This window comes from Pseudophryne corroboree, chromosome 3, assembly GCF_028390025.1.
Source record: "Pseudophryne corroboree isolate aPseCor3 chromosome 3, aPseCor3.hap2, whole genome shotgun sequence".
NCBI lineage: Eukaryota > Metazoa > Chordata > Amphibia > Anura > Myobatrachidae > Pseudophryne > Pseudophryne corroboree.
In genome coordinates, this window is record NC_086446.1 from 737677676 (window position 1) to 737693015 (window position 15340).

General features: G+C 45.2%; 1 protein-coding gene and 1 non-coding gene across 3 annotated transcripts in view; both read right to left on the reverse strand.

The window, feature by feature from the left end:
* BCCIP (BRCA2 and CDKN1A interacting protein) overlaps positions 1-15340 on the reverse strand; it is a 60775-nt gene that overhangs the window by 22578 nt on the left and 22857 nt on the right. For both annotated transcript variants that reach the window (XM_063962237.1, XM_063962236.1), the window contains exons 2-4: positions 13085-13159; positions 4125-4205; positions 2022-2117 (exon numbers count right to left, since the gene is read on the reverse strand). In XM_063962237.1, the coding sequence (XP_063818307.1) occupies positions 2022-2117; positions 4125-4205; positions 13085-13159 (252 nt within the window). The remainder of the gene's footprint in view (positions 1-2021; positions 2118-4124; positions 4206-13084; positions 13160-15340) is intronic.
* Positions 9647-9766, reverse strand: LOC134899913 (U5 spliceosomal RNA). The gene has a single exon (XR_010173457.1). It is a non-coding gene; the product is annotated as a U5 spliceosomal RNA (small nuclear RNA).

The window sequence follows — 15340 nt, forward strand, 5'->3', positions numbered from 1 at the left end:
TTTAGTGGTACCTGTAGTATCAGCTAAATGTAACGCCTCCTTCATTGCCAAAATCATATAACGTGTGGCCCTACTGGAAAATACGGTTGATTCGTCACCGTCGCCACTGGAATCAGTGCCTGGGTCTGGGTCTGTGTCGACCGACTGAGGCAAAGGGCGTTTTACAGCCCCTGACGGTGTTTGAGGCGCCTGGACAGGCACTAATTGATTGTCCGGCCATCTCATGTCGTCAAACGACTGCTTTAGCGTGTTGACACTATCCCGTAATTCCATAAATAAAGGCATCCATTCTGGTGTCGACCCCCTAGGAGGTGACATCCCCATATTTGGCAATTGCTCCGCCTCCACACCAATATCGTCCTCATACATGTCGACACACACGTACCGACACACAGCAGACACACAGGGAATGCTCTTAACGAAGACAGGACCCCACTAGCCCTTTGGGGAGACAGAGGGAGAGTTTGCCAGCACACACCAAAGCGCTATATATGACAGGGATAGCCTTATAATAAGTGCTCCCTGTATAGCTGCTTTTATAATATAATTTTTGCCACTATTTTGCCCCCCCTCTCCTGTTTTACCCTGTTTCTGTAGTGCAGTGCAGGGGAGAGACCTGGGAGCCGTCCTGACCAGCGGAGCTGTGTAAGGAAAATGGCGCTGTGTGCTGAGGAGATAGGCCCCGCCCCTTTTCCGGCGGGCTCGTCTCCCGCTCTTTAGTGGATTCTGGCAGGGGTTAAATATCTCCATATAGCCCCCGGAGGCTATATGTGAGGTATTTTTTAGCCAAATAGGTTTTCATTTGCCTCCCAGGGCGCTCCCCTCCCAGCGCCCTGCACCCTCAGTGACTGCCGTGTGAAGTGTGCTGAGAGGAAAATGGCGCACAGCTGCAGTGCTGTGCGCTACCTTTAGAAGACTGAGGAGTCTTCTGCCGCCGATTCTGGACCTCTTCTTGTTTCAGCATCTGCAAGGGGGCCGGCGGCGAGGCTCCGGTGACCATCCAGGCTGTACCTGTGATCGTCCCTCTGGAGCTGATGTCCAGTAGCCAAGAAGCCAATCCATCCTGCACGCAGGTGAGTTCACTTCTTCTCCCCTAAGTCCCTCGTTGCAGTGATCCTGTTGCCAGCAGGACTCACTGTAAAATAAAAAACCTAAGCTAAACTTTTCTAAGCAGCTCTTTAGGAGAGCCACCTAGATTGCACCCTTCTCGGCCGGGCACAAAAATCTAACTGAGGCTTGGAGGAGGGTCATGGGGGGAGGAGCCAGTGCACACCACCTGATCGGAAAGCTTTACTTTTTGTGCCCTGTCTCCTGCGGAGCCGCTATTCCCCATGGTTCTTTCAGGAACCCCAGCATCCACTAGGACGATAGAGAAATATTGTATTAAATGACTTTCAGGCTGTGTGTATAAGGTGTATATGAAACATAAATGCATTCTGTGCTTAGATTTAGGTCCCATCACCATGATATCTCATTATGGTATGCAATTATTCCAAAATACGGAAAAATCCGATATCCAAAATACCTCTGGTCCCAAGCATTTTGGATAAGGGATACTCAACCTGTAATAGCAAAGACACAGTAGATGGTTTTACAGTTTCCTTTGATGGTGAGGAGAGTCCTTGCCCTTGTCCTATAAGTGTTCTCACTGCATTACGTTAATCGATAATGATGATACCCCACTAAAAGAGTAATTGTACCCAAAATGAGAAACTGAATTTTCAGTGTATTTAAATGAGATTGTTATTTTTAAAGCAAGATTTTGTTACTTTATATATAATATTTAATGCTGCAGCAAGGTCACTAGGTCATAGGGAAGGGAAAGAGCTGCAGTCTCAGGCAGACCACCACAAAATGGCTGCCGCCACTCTGTGCGGGAGACAGGTTCATTAATACTGATGATTTGTTGCAGGGTGTGTGTATCTTCTATTGCCATGGACATTATATAACCTTGTATGGAAGGGACTTTATTATTTCAAATAAGTATTAACACACATTCATTAAAACCCAAAGGGACTCACCTTCCTTTCTGTTAAGTTCAAGAGGCTGATGAAGCCAAACACGTGACTTTCATTGTCGTCGTCATCATCTTCATCATCCTCCTCACCTTCAGCTTGCTGTGATAGGAGGAATTCAGAGGGTAAAAGATTAATAAATCCCAGCTCATATAGGGCATGTTACACAGAAGGGAAGGCAGTTATAACCCTTTGTATAGGACGGCTGGTGTCACCCTGATCAGGTATTTCCCGCAGGTAAGTCAATGAAAGAACAAGTTGAGCTGCACTATTGAAATACACAGAGGTAGGTCTGCAGGTACAGTAAGGCATTCTTACAATGGACACACCAGGTGGAAGATCATGTGATCTCTCCTCACTACACTGTATATTATATATTACACTGCACACATTAGGTCTCGCACAGGGGCCTAGTAGTCACTTTGCACAAAATTGTATGAAAAGTCACATTTTCAGGGGAGTTCCACATACACAATCCTCATTATGTATAAGGGGAACCGCCGCAGATGTCTCATATCTATTGCAGTCCCCCTATTTGTGATCACAGCATTCCCCACAGGTTTCTATGAGTACTGCAGAACATATCAAGCTCCAAAATAATTCGGATATCCTGCCTCCCAGATAACCAATGCCATCTTTTGATGCCATCAGCTGTTGCAGCCCATAGGCTATAAATTAGCGGCTGTAGCTCTGCCGGGTCCAACCCTGGACGTAAAGAGATCACAGGAGCGATCACTTTGCTTTTCATATGTCGCAGGTATAATGGCCTATCCCGGGATCGGCAGGATCCCGGGATTTTGGGCAAAAATTGCTCTGGATTTGGGATTAGGAAGCCCCTTAGTTTTTTTCATACTGGGCAGGGTTGAGCGTCCTCAGGAGGCTCAGACGCTGCCCTGCTCACCTCCCCGTACTGTGCGCACTGCAAAGTGTGACGTGAAGTCAGAGGTCATGCTGCGCAGGCCGCCGCTCGGACATCAGCGCCTGCACCGGCCCGCAAGCTAGCAGCAAGGTGGACCCACCCTCCCACCCAGTCAGATAAGGTTATGTTATTATGTGGTCTGGGTAGAGCCGGGGTGTGCAGGATATCGGCGGCGGACATTGCTAGGGAATCAATCCCGGGTATCGCGGGATTGATCATTTTTCAAACCAGATTTCCAGGATTGAAAAAATGGCCTGGGATTGGCCACCCTAGTCACAGAGATGGGCCGGTAGCACTGCATTAAAACTTTGATATATACAATAGCCCCGATAAATAATTTCTGTAGCTCCCACACTCAGCCCTATTACCACTAGTAGTTAGAGCGCTGGGGCGTGCCATTGGCTAGACTGATTAGTCAGGGGTATAATGTCCTGCACAGTAACAGCGGTGTCCGTGACAGACTGCCTGTGGAGAAAGATGAAAGCAGTCTTCAAAATGCAAGAGAAGAGAAGGGTGCAATAAAACAAAGACAGTATTTTACACAGCAGTTTTCAAAATGCAAGGGAAGAGAAGGGTGCAATAATAAAGTGCAATAAAACAAAGACAGTATTTTACACAGCAGTTTTCAAAATGGTCTGTATCCTGGAAAACTGCTCAGGGTACACTTGCTCTCTGCAGGCATACATGCACCACTATCATGAACTCAATGCTCATTTTTAGAGGACATGAAAAAAACTTGACCTCACTGCGATATTCAGCAAAGTGAGTACAAGGTTCAAGAGACAGTCCCAGGATGGATGCGAGATGATCACACGATGATCCCAATCAATTCCTGGGACTCCATTATCAGCCAGGTGCCCTCCACTGCTGCCAATCCCTCCGCCAATCATGATGCAGCCGCTTTACCTCAGACACTGCAGTCTGGCAATTCTGGAGTCAGTCACATGACCGAGGAACTCCATCACTAGGGAACGGACAGACCGGACACAGTATGGCTGCTTACACTGTATGTAGCTGGCCGGTGTACTATAAATGAACGTAAGCACTTACAGACAGCAGAGGTAGCATTAGCACAGCTACAGCAGTACACAGATCATCCATCTGCGAGGGGGCTACAGAGTAGCAGGACATGTACAACAGTATGAAAATTAACATTTTTAAATAGAGTATATGGATATATATAACATTACCTTAATAACGCTTCCAATGTGGTTCTGCTGAATCAGTAGATCTGCCAGTTCAGAGATATTCACGTGGGCCTTCAGGAACAACTAAACCATTAAATGGAGATGTCCGTCAGAACGGTGTATAACTCATCTTTCAGCATAGATTCATAAAGATCAGCATGAAAGTCAACAGTTTTATAGTTCTCATTTATTTCCCTACACAATAAATTCAAAGTCGTTCCACATCTCCCTGCGCCAGAAGAGGAGCTGCCAGCTGTAGGTCCTACTGTAAGGACAAATCCGATCTCCGACATGTAATGCCATCTTCATCCTCAGCCAGCAGCCTGCCCAATTCCTTCCCTGGACTCTATGGAGACTTCTCTTCCTCTGATCCCACAAATGGAAGTGAAGTACCTGCTCTTCTCATCCTACTACCTCGCCTCCTGGGTATGGGTCATTGGGTCGACATGCATTAGGTTGACAGGGTTGCTAGGTCGACATGACAAAAGGTCGACATGAGATTTTTCTATTTTTTGGGTGTAGTTATCTTCGTAGAGTGACCGGGAACCCCAATTAGTGCACCGTGTCCCCTCGCTATGCGTCGGGCATTGTGCCATGCTCCGCTGCGCTCGGCACTGGTTACTGTTCCCAATTGCAGTCCACATGAATTGTAAAGTATGAAAACGTTTTAAAAAAAATTGTGAAAAACTCATTGCGACCTTTTTGCCATGTCGGCCTAGCAACCCCGACAACCTAATGCATGTCGACCAATAGTGGTCGACCTAATGACCGTATCCCCTGATCCTATACCCTCACAAAACAGTAGAGATCTGTCTCCTGTGCTCTATCCAACCTTATCTGCTATCTCCCCATCATTATGAAAGCATGCAGTGACTACTGCTATTCTGAAATAACACAATTCTACCCACTAAACTCTCTCAAATTACCGTCCCATCTCTCAGCTTCAAGGCTCCTCCAAGCTACCCGAGAGACTTTCCTACAAACACCTCACACATCCTATTAGATCTGTACTGAGTAAGGTGTGAATGCCAAGTCTAATTGTCATTACTCACTTCTAATCCTCCTGGACTCTCTGCTGCATGTGAAGATGAGCTCTCTTCTCATACAAGCACCTATCTATACCAGTTCTTATCCAACTAATGGCATTTTAGGTGCTCGTTTATCTGGATCCACATCCCCTCTGCTTAATTTACAAGTTGGAGAACCACAAGGCTCAGTATTAGGTCTTCTGCTCATCTCTATCACTTCTCTTGGGAATCTAAATTAATTTGGATTTCAATATCATCTGTATACAAACCATACCCAAATTTACTTATCCTGTCTGGATCTCTTACACTGTCCCGTGCCACTGACTGTCTCTCTGCCATATCTTCTGGGATATCATCTCAAACTCAATCTTTCAAAACAAGAGTTGATATTTCCACCGGCCAATAGTAATTACTTACCTGACAACACAACAAACAACCCTACTTCTCAAGCCTGCTGCTTAGGTGTCACCTTTGACTCTGAACGATTCTTTGTAACTCAAATTCAATCTGGCACAACAAAACTTTCCTCTAGCCTCCAAGCGTTCCCTGAAACATACCTCTTCAGGCAATCTTATCACTTTCCAGAACCACCTACTCTACCTAATTATCTCCGCTCTACACAGTTCAAACAAAAATAGGATTTTGGTACTTACCAGGTAAATCCTTTTCTTTGAATCCATAGGGGGCACTGGAGTACTCTTGGGATATGGACGGGCGCAGCCGAACAAAGGCACTGAATATTTAAATTTAGGACTCTCCACCCCTCCATATCCCCGAGTACCTCAGTGTACGACCTCAGTGTTTTTTACTGAGCGAACAGGAACTATATAGAGAGGTTGACAATGGAGAATTCCTATAACATAACGGACAACAACAAAGTTGACCCATAACTTTACTGTCAACTAAACAGTTGACACCATAACCGACAGAACTTTATAATTTGAACCAATCGGTGAAAATGTGTTACCATAAGCTCCTCTGAGCTTAATACCAACTAGGTAAAACGTGTTACCCTAAGCTCCTTTGAGCTTAAAACAACCCAGGTAAAACTGCTCTGGGTGGGCGTCCAGTGCCCCCTATGGATTCAAAGAAAAGGATTTACCTGGTAAGTACCAAAATCCTATTTTCTTTTTCATCCACTAGGGGTCACTGGAGTACTCTTGGGACGTACCAAAGCTTCCCTCGTGGGCGGGAGAGCTGTTTGATACTTGTAACAGTAGGCAGCCAAAGCTAGATGCTGATGCCGCCACCATTCATAACGTGTAAACGTGCACAAACGTGGTGCACTGAAGGCTATGTAGCCGCGTCGTAGACGCTCCACGACCCGCTGGGTCTGACATTCCCACAGAACCTGTGGGATGAGCTATTACTGACGTAGGCGATTGTAACTTAGCCTTAAAGTAAGCCTGACTTGTAGTCATTATTATCCAACTGGATAATGTCTGCTGAGAAACTGGCTAACTCCAGTTGGCAGCATCATCGAGAACAAACAACGTATCCGTATCACGTACTGTAGACGTTCGGGACATATATAAACGCGTAATGCGTGTACCACATTCAGAATTCTAGAATGTGCTGTCCACACAGGAACCACTATTGGTATATTGATGTGAAGAATACGAAAGCGGAATTCGTCCGAAGATCTGCTTTGTCATGAGAAAACTCAAATACGGTGGCTTGGAATACAAGGCACCCAAATATGAAAACAAAACCCTTGCCGAAGCCAAGGCTAGAAGAAAAATGTTTTCCAAAGTGAGAAACTTAATCCCCATTTGTTGTAAGGGTTCAAAATATGAAAACTGTAAGAAATCTGAACCCAACCTCAAGTCACCTGGCGCTGTAGGTGGGATAAATGGAGTCTGAACTTTGATGACACCTTGTAGAAAGGTGTGTACAGACGCAATAGAGTCAAACGTCTTTGAAATAAGTTTACCACACAGATACCTGCACCCTCAGTGCAGATAAACGCAGTTTTCCATCCCACCCCGTTTAACAGAATACGGGTAACTTGAAGGATGATGTCGGAAACTTCCGAGCTTTACCACCTATGTAAGCACACGAAATTTTGTAATAATGAGCTGCCTTAAGCGGCTTACTAGCTCGTAACATGGTTGGTATAACCAATACTGTAATGCCCTATTTCTTAAGAGGGAGGTCTGAACCCTCACCCCGTCAACCGCAGCTGCGGTACATAGGTAATAGGTACATAGGTAACTATGGGTAACAGAACGTTCCCTGTTGTAACAGGTTGGACGTATTATGAGCGGGCCAAGATCGTGTGCAAGTATTCCTTGGAGATTCGAGAAGCAAGCTCTCCGAAACCCATGAGATATCACTAGTATGACTGTGACAACTGTCTTATGATCCGTTTTGGCAACGGAGAGAGCAGCGGAAAAATGGTGGAGCCAGATACACGATGCTGAATGACCACATGAATGTGAGAGACTCCACCGCCACTGCCCTTGTTACACATACTGAGCTTTTGTAATTGTGGCGAGATGCCATCATGTATACATGAGGGTAACCCCCTTCTGTGGACTCACATATGAAACACCTGTGGATTTAATGTCCAGTTTTCAGGATCTAAATCCTGACGGGTGAGATCATCTGTGTAACAGATGTCCACTCACGGAATGAACCTCGTTGACATTTCCACATAATGGTGTTCTGAGCAATTGAGGATTCGAGTTACCTGCCGCATTGTCATGCGGCTTTTTGGTTCTCCCTGGTTGTTGTGTATGCAACTGCCGTTGCGTTGTCTGACTGCCCCTGGTCAGACTGAAAGCGAAGCATGTAGTGCATTGTAAAATGCACGGAGTTCCAGGACATTTATCGACAGCAATCTGTCGTAATCCGTTTTAGAACCTTTGTCGCTGATCTTTTTTAACTACAACTCCTGAACCTCTGCGACTCTCGTCCAGAGTATATACACCCTCGCCCCTCTGTGGGAAACGCGAGTGAAGGGCGTTGAACTAAATCGCTTTGAAACACATCATTATTCTTAACAGGTGAATACACCAATGTACCGCTAGTGTGCGTGTTTTGCACTAATTACTAGATGTACATTTGTTCTTACTGGTGTAGTAGGTAAATGTCTTTGATTTACCGTATTTATAATCTTACCTAGGAATTGACATCGTTTAAACGGAATTAGATGCGATTGTTTTTGAACTTGATCTGCCACCGCAGTATACATTAGTAGCGCAAGTTAGAGGAACTTTGTTGAGACAGAGTTCTTATGAGCAGATCATCTAAGATAAAGAAACTCTGTTGAGACAGAGTTCTTATGTGAGATGAGCTATCATCACCAACATCACTTTGGTAAATACCCGAGGCGATAAGAAACGGTAGACCTGAAATGGTTAATGGTTGTGGCGATTTGCAAACGCTAGAACCTGTGATGAACAAACCGGAATGGGTAAATACGCATTGTGAAGATCAAGTGCAATTATGCCATTTTGTGGCTCCAATAAGCAAATACTAACATGAGAAAATCCATTTTCCCACTGCAGTAAATGACTTGCTGATTGAGATTGCGACGGAGCTGTCTGGTTTTTTTCAAACAGAGAGGAATAAGTAACCCTGACTCTGTTGGTGTACTACTGCCTGGATTATAAAGACAGCTGAAAACCAGCAGAGACTAAATGGCAACCTGCCAAACCGTTCGACAGAGGCAGTCTTGTCTTTTAATCTGTAAATAGCTGAGACATCCATGAGTTGAAGTCTGGAAACCCCGCAAATGTAACATGTAAAGACGCGCTTCCACAATTGGAAAAGAGGTCATCAAACCACTGGCTTGCTGACTGTAGCGTCCTGTCGTTACAAGGCGTGACTGTTTTGTACCACCGTTTTGAAAAAAAAACCTGAAGTCTAAAGGGATTAAACGCCGGTACAAGTATTTGCGTTTTGATACTGGATGCGGTAATGGCTGAATATCAAATTTAGGAGCAAACAAGCTCTGGCCTTGTCGCGCTTAAACTAGCGACGATGAAAGTAACCGGCGTTAGCAGAAGCTTTACAGATATACTCTGCAGCTTCTTTTAACAGTGATCGTCATTGTTTCATACATAGAGTCTAGTGACCCAAATGTATCCTGGGTTTTTATAATGTTTGACAGAGACGCATTTACCAATGGCGGATCGCGTCATTTTGGAAACGATTATGTATGGTTGTCAAAAACCCCGCACTATCTGAGTGCTGGACTAATGTACCCTTCTCACTCGTTCGGTGTGAGATTTGACATAGAATCGTGCATTAAATTATAAGACCAGTCAAATAAACACTCTGGTACCCAAAGGGAAATTGGCCCTTTGGAAAGACTGTCTTTTGTTAGAGCTGGCGGAGTAACTTCCGAGACTCCGATGTTACCGCTCCTTTAATTTGAATTGCCAATGTTTAAAATTATTTTTAGTCTGCGCTAGAGCCTTACTCGCTATGTAGACAGACACCACAATAGGCAACAGACAGACACTTGTACGACCTATTGAAGTTATTATGTGTCATATATATATCTTATTGCTGAACAGCATATTGATATGAAACTCATGGTTGTTTCTCTCTACGGAAATCTTTAGTAAAAGCGAAAGATTTCTTCGATGTGAAGAGAAACCAGAGTATTCTTTATGTGAAAAGCAGTTCACATGGGCATGTGAAACCCGAACCAAATTCCCACTAACACCCCTGCGCCTCTGGTGGCTTAGAGATGTAGGGCAGGAATGTTCCAGAATTATGTCGAAATACAGTTTACATGGCTAACTTATGTGAAACCTGAACCAAAATTCCCACTAACACCCCTGCGCCTCCTTGTGGAGTAGAGGTGTATGGCCGGAATGTTCTGGAATTATAAACTGGAAGAAACAGTAATGATTAAAATGGCCCCCATGCCATGCTTACACTGAAAATCACAGGACAGGTTACAATACCTGCTGCAGTGTTAATATAGGCTTAATAGCCTATTATACAGTGATAATCACAGGTCTAGTATACAGTAAAATACATGCAGTTTACAATACATGCCTTTAGTTAGCCTTCCAGTTAATATAAACACTGCCTGCAGTGAATTTTGTATTAACATTATATGGCAGCCTTAACAGAAAAACCAGGAAACATGGTTAAAAATGGCTGCCATGCTTACAGTTAGAAACATAGTTTAGGTTATGACACTGATAGCCTATAACTAACTGTCTGTTTAAAAAGCTGAACAGCCTATGACTTCTTAACCCATGCAGCCTTGCTATATGGTGCTGCTGCTAAGGGCATTTACTCCCCCTCACCCCCCCTGCAGCTGCGTTGCTTGTGAGGTAGCTTCTCCCCCATGTTACCTGCAGCGGACGGGAGCGGGTGCAGGGAGCCTAGCGGAAGCAGGGGAGCGCTGTGTATAGCGCCGGGGAGCTGCGTCCGGAAGAGCGGGCGGCGCCTCTCCTACAGCAGTGGCCGGGTAATCAGCGGCGGGCTGCGGTAATCAGCGCTGGAAGAGCGGCCGGCGTCTCTGAGTGACGTGCGGCCGCTCCGAGCTGTTTCCCCTAGATAGCGACAGCGTAGAGTGGCTGGCTCGGGCGGCCTCGCACAGCGGTGGCTGGATAATCAGCGGCGGCACCTGTAAGCAGCGGCGGGAGTATGTATCAGCGGCGGCCATCGGTAAAGGAGCACTTTCCCCACACAGCAGGGCGGCAGCGTGAGCTGACCGCCCCGACACCCCACCATACCTTGCTCGTCGTGCCGCATGTAGTGAGGGCTATGACAGGGCTTCTTCCTGTAAGCTCCGTCCAGCTTGTTCCTGGCTGTGACGGGGCTTTCTTCCTGGCTGTGACGGGGCTTCTTTCTGTAAGCTCCGTCCAGCTTGTTCCTGGCTGTGACGGGGCTTTTTCTGTAAGCTCCGTCCAGCTCTTTGCAGGAGACAGTGGGCTGCCTGTGGCTGTGAGGGTGCTCTTTGTGAGGACCGACACGCCATGCGCTGCCTTGCAGCGGCACCATCCCGGACCCATGTTTTTCTAGAAACTGGGAAGGGAAGTGTAAAAATAAAAAGTAAAAATGAAAAATTTAATAAAATCTTCCACCAAATGTGGGAATCTTCCCACAAGCCGATGTTAGTGCTGTGAGCACCGAAAAAACACTGAGGTCGTACACTGAGGTACTCGGGGATATGGAGGGGTGGAGAGTCCTAAATTTAAATATTCAGTGCCTTTGTTCGGCTGCGCCCGTCCATATCCCAAGAGTACTCCAGTGACCCCTAGTGGATGAAAAAGAAATGTACGTGTGTTTATGCCATATACTCAAACAACCCTCTGATGCCAGACCAAAACAGGCGCCAACATTGCTGTATGACTGGTTCTTATAGCTAACTAAGCACTTTCTATATGTACAGTAGTACTTATCCTTATGTATCAAATTCCTATTCCCTTATAGGCTGTACGCTTACGAGCAGGGCCCTCTTACCTCTATCTGTTACCAACCAGCCTCTTTTACTACCGTTTTCCCAATTGTAAAGCACAAAGGAACATGCTGCACTATATAAATAATATATACTGCAATAAGCCATGACATGCTTCTGAAATTAATTATGTTCGTTTACGTATCACCACCAATTATGCAGCAAGTAAGGGAAATGTGTTAAACAAAATAATCATTTTATAGTACTGTGCAATTTTGTTTGTTTGGTAAGGTTTGCAAGAGGTCCTAAATGTCCTAGGAGTAATTCCAATTTCACTCAACCCACATTGATTGCAAACTCAGGCGATTGCTAAAGCTGCTCTTCCATTGGTCTGCACTGGTGCTCTCCAAGCATGCTGATTGGTCCAGCCTTTTCTTACACTCCCAATACGCTACTAGGACCAATCCTAGTGACAGGCCACTGTATCACTAAATTGCTGATAAGGTCTCGGATCCAGAAGCCATCAATAAGGAGTTTGTATGGATCGCAAAGGTAGCATAATATATACAAACTGCTCATCGTATCTATTGTACAAACGTGGGAGAATCAATGTGTAGAAGGCATGAGATAAAACGCTGAACCTAATTATTATAAAAATTAGAGCATGGAGAACTATCATGAAGTGCATAGGAAAGCAGATGGGTGTTACTATAAATGTAAAAGTGAAGACCTTTGTTATGGATGCCACATATACAACACTTCATACATTTGTTAAACAAACTAGACTACTAATAACAGCCCTCCATTAAGTTTAAAATCCTCTAACTTGGGTTGGTAGTCATATGAAGTCTGTAAACACACATGAATAGGGCTGTATTTGCGGAACTTAAATCATCAGTCACACAAGCTTCAATACCCTCAACACATGCACTATCCAGATGACTGTACACAGAACATTCCTATAGAACCTATGTTTCTGCCAGAAGAACAGAATAGATCTTCAGTCACCTACATCATTCTTCCTACCCCTGGTCAAAGGATAACTCTACGTTTAATACGGTTATCAATGGGTGTGGATTATTACAGTACATCTACTCTTAAAAGGTCTACAGTCAATAGGTCTACCACTAATGGTCAAAAGGTCGACGTTTAAATGGTTGACACAAAAAAAAGGTAGAAAATTTATTTTTGGGGGGCGTTTTGTCAGTTTTCTGCCACAAACAAGCCCCGTTAGTGTACCATGTCCCCTCGTATGGCTCGCTATGCTTCGAGCGCAGGTTACTATTCCCAATCGTAGTCCACATGGATGGTAAAGTATAAAAAAGTTTTTAAAAATGAGAAGAAAAAAAAATGGAAGAACTTGTGTCTACCTTTTGGACTGTCTTCCTTTTACATGTCGACCTGATGCATGTCTACCATTAGTAGTAGACCTATTGACTGTCGACCTATCCGGGTACAGTTATCAACAAGGTTCTCCCTTTCATAGGAGAGAGACTGCTCCCTAAGGTATAAACCAGCTGTGCCTTAAGATGACATTGCACAAAGAAATAAGCCAGCTCTCTTACCTGCTTCAGTAGTTTCTGGATACCATCATGGTCCCCAGCAGACATCGTGTGGGCTTCAAAGTCCACTTTTACTTCCTGGAGAAAAATAATTACAAGTAATGAATAAATAACTGTGCAACCCCCACAGAAGTAAAACCTAGTGTCGCTATCTACCCATTTGTATGCTTAGATTATTTGTTTGCGCAAACACTTCAGATTTTCCCGCTAGAGAAGAGGTTCTCAAAAGTGATCCTCAAGGCACCCCAACAGTCCAGGTTTTAAGGCTCAGCACAAATGGTTAAATCAAATTGATATCATGGATATAACTTAAGCCCTGGACCGCTGGGGTGCCTTGAGGACTGCGTTTGAGAACCTCACACTAGAGTCTTAAGATTTGATACTGGACCACCAACTCAGTTTGGAAACCAATGCCCCTGCCAATATACTGGATTGTGACCCGCTGCCCACATTCAGTTTGTCAAAAAAGCACCCGGAAAACAGTTAGAGCAGTCAGTCCTTACCCAAACTCGGTCCTTAACCACTTGCCTGACACCTGTCAGAAAGCCCACTGTGCAGCTGCAGGAAGAGAATATTCCTGCAGCTGCCGCTCTCAAGAGGGACCTCACCATAGTAAGCAACTCTTTTTAAACAAATCAAAGCCTCTAGATTATTTTGGAGTACATCTATATAGTATATCTGTAATGTGATTTCTTTATTGTTTTTTAAGCCAGTTTACGAAAAAAATATTAGGAAAAAACACTTGTAAGTCATCTTCAAGTTAAAAAAAATAAGAATTTACTTACCGATAATTCTATTTCTCGTAGTCCGTACTGGATGCTGGGAACTCCGTAAGGACCATGGGGAATAGCGGCTCCGCAGGAGACTGGGCACATCTAAAGAAAGCTTTAGGACTATCTGGTGTGCACTTGCTCCTCCCCCTATGACCCTCCTCCAAGCCTCAGTTAGGATACTGTGCCCGGACGAGCGTACACAATAAGGAAGGATTTTGAATCCCGGGTAAGACTCATACCAGCCACACCAATCACACCGTACAACTTGTGATATGAAACCCAGTTAACAGCATGATAACAGAGGAGCCTCTGAATAGATGGCTCACAACAAGAACCCGATTAGTTAACAATAACTATGTACAAGTATTGCAGACAATCCGCACTTGGGATGGGCGCCCAGCATCCACTACGGACTACGAGAAATAGAATTATCGGTAAGTAAATTCTGATTTTTTCTGACGTCCTAGTGGATGCTGGGAACTCCGTAAGGACCATGGGGATTATACCAAAGCTCCCAAACGGGCGGGAGAGTGCGGATGACTCTGCAGCACCGAATGAGAGAACTCCAGGTCCTCCTCAGCCAAAGTATCAAATTCGTAGAATTTTGCAAACGTGTTTGCCCCTGACCAAGTAGCTGCTCGGCAAAGTTGTAAAGCCGAGACCCCTCGGGCAGCCGCCCAAGAAGAGCCCACCGTCCTTGTGGAATGGGCTTTTATTGATTTAGGCTGCGGTAATCCTACCGCAGAATGCGCCAGCTGAATAGTGCTACAAATCCAGCGCGCAATAGACTGCTTAGAAGCAGGAGCACCCAGCTTGTTGGGTGCCATCAGGATAAACAGCGAGTCAGTTTTCCTGACTCCAGCCGTCCTGGAAAAATAAAATTTTCAGGGCCCTGACTACGTCCAGCAACTTGGAATCCTCCAAGTCCCCAGTAGCCGCAGGCACCACAATAGGTTGGTTCAAGTGAAAACCTGAGACCACCTTCGGGAGAAACTGAGGACGAGTCCTCAACTCTGCCCTATCCATACAGAAAATCAGATAAGGCCTTTTACATGACAAAACCGCCAATTCTGACACACGCCTGGCCAAGGCCAACAGCATGACCACTTTCCACGCAAGATACTTTAGCTCCATGGTTTTAAGTGGCTCAACCAATGCGACTTTAGGAAATCCAACACCACGTTGAGATCCAAAAAGTGCCACAGGAGGCACAAAAGGAGGCTGAATATGTAGTACTCCTTTAACCAAAGTCTGAACTTCAGGCAGTGAAGCCAGTTCTTTCTGGAAGAAAAATCGACAGAGCCGAAATCTGGACCTTGATGGACCCCAATTTGAGGCCCAAACGTCACACCCCTGCTTGCAGGAATCGACATAGTTGAAATTCCTCCGTCGGGGCCTTCATGGCCTCCCACCAAGCAACAAATTTTCGCCAAACGCGGCGATGTCGTCTTGCGGTGACATCCTTCCTGGCTATGATCAGGGTAGG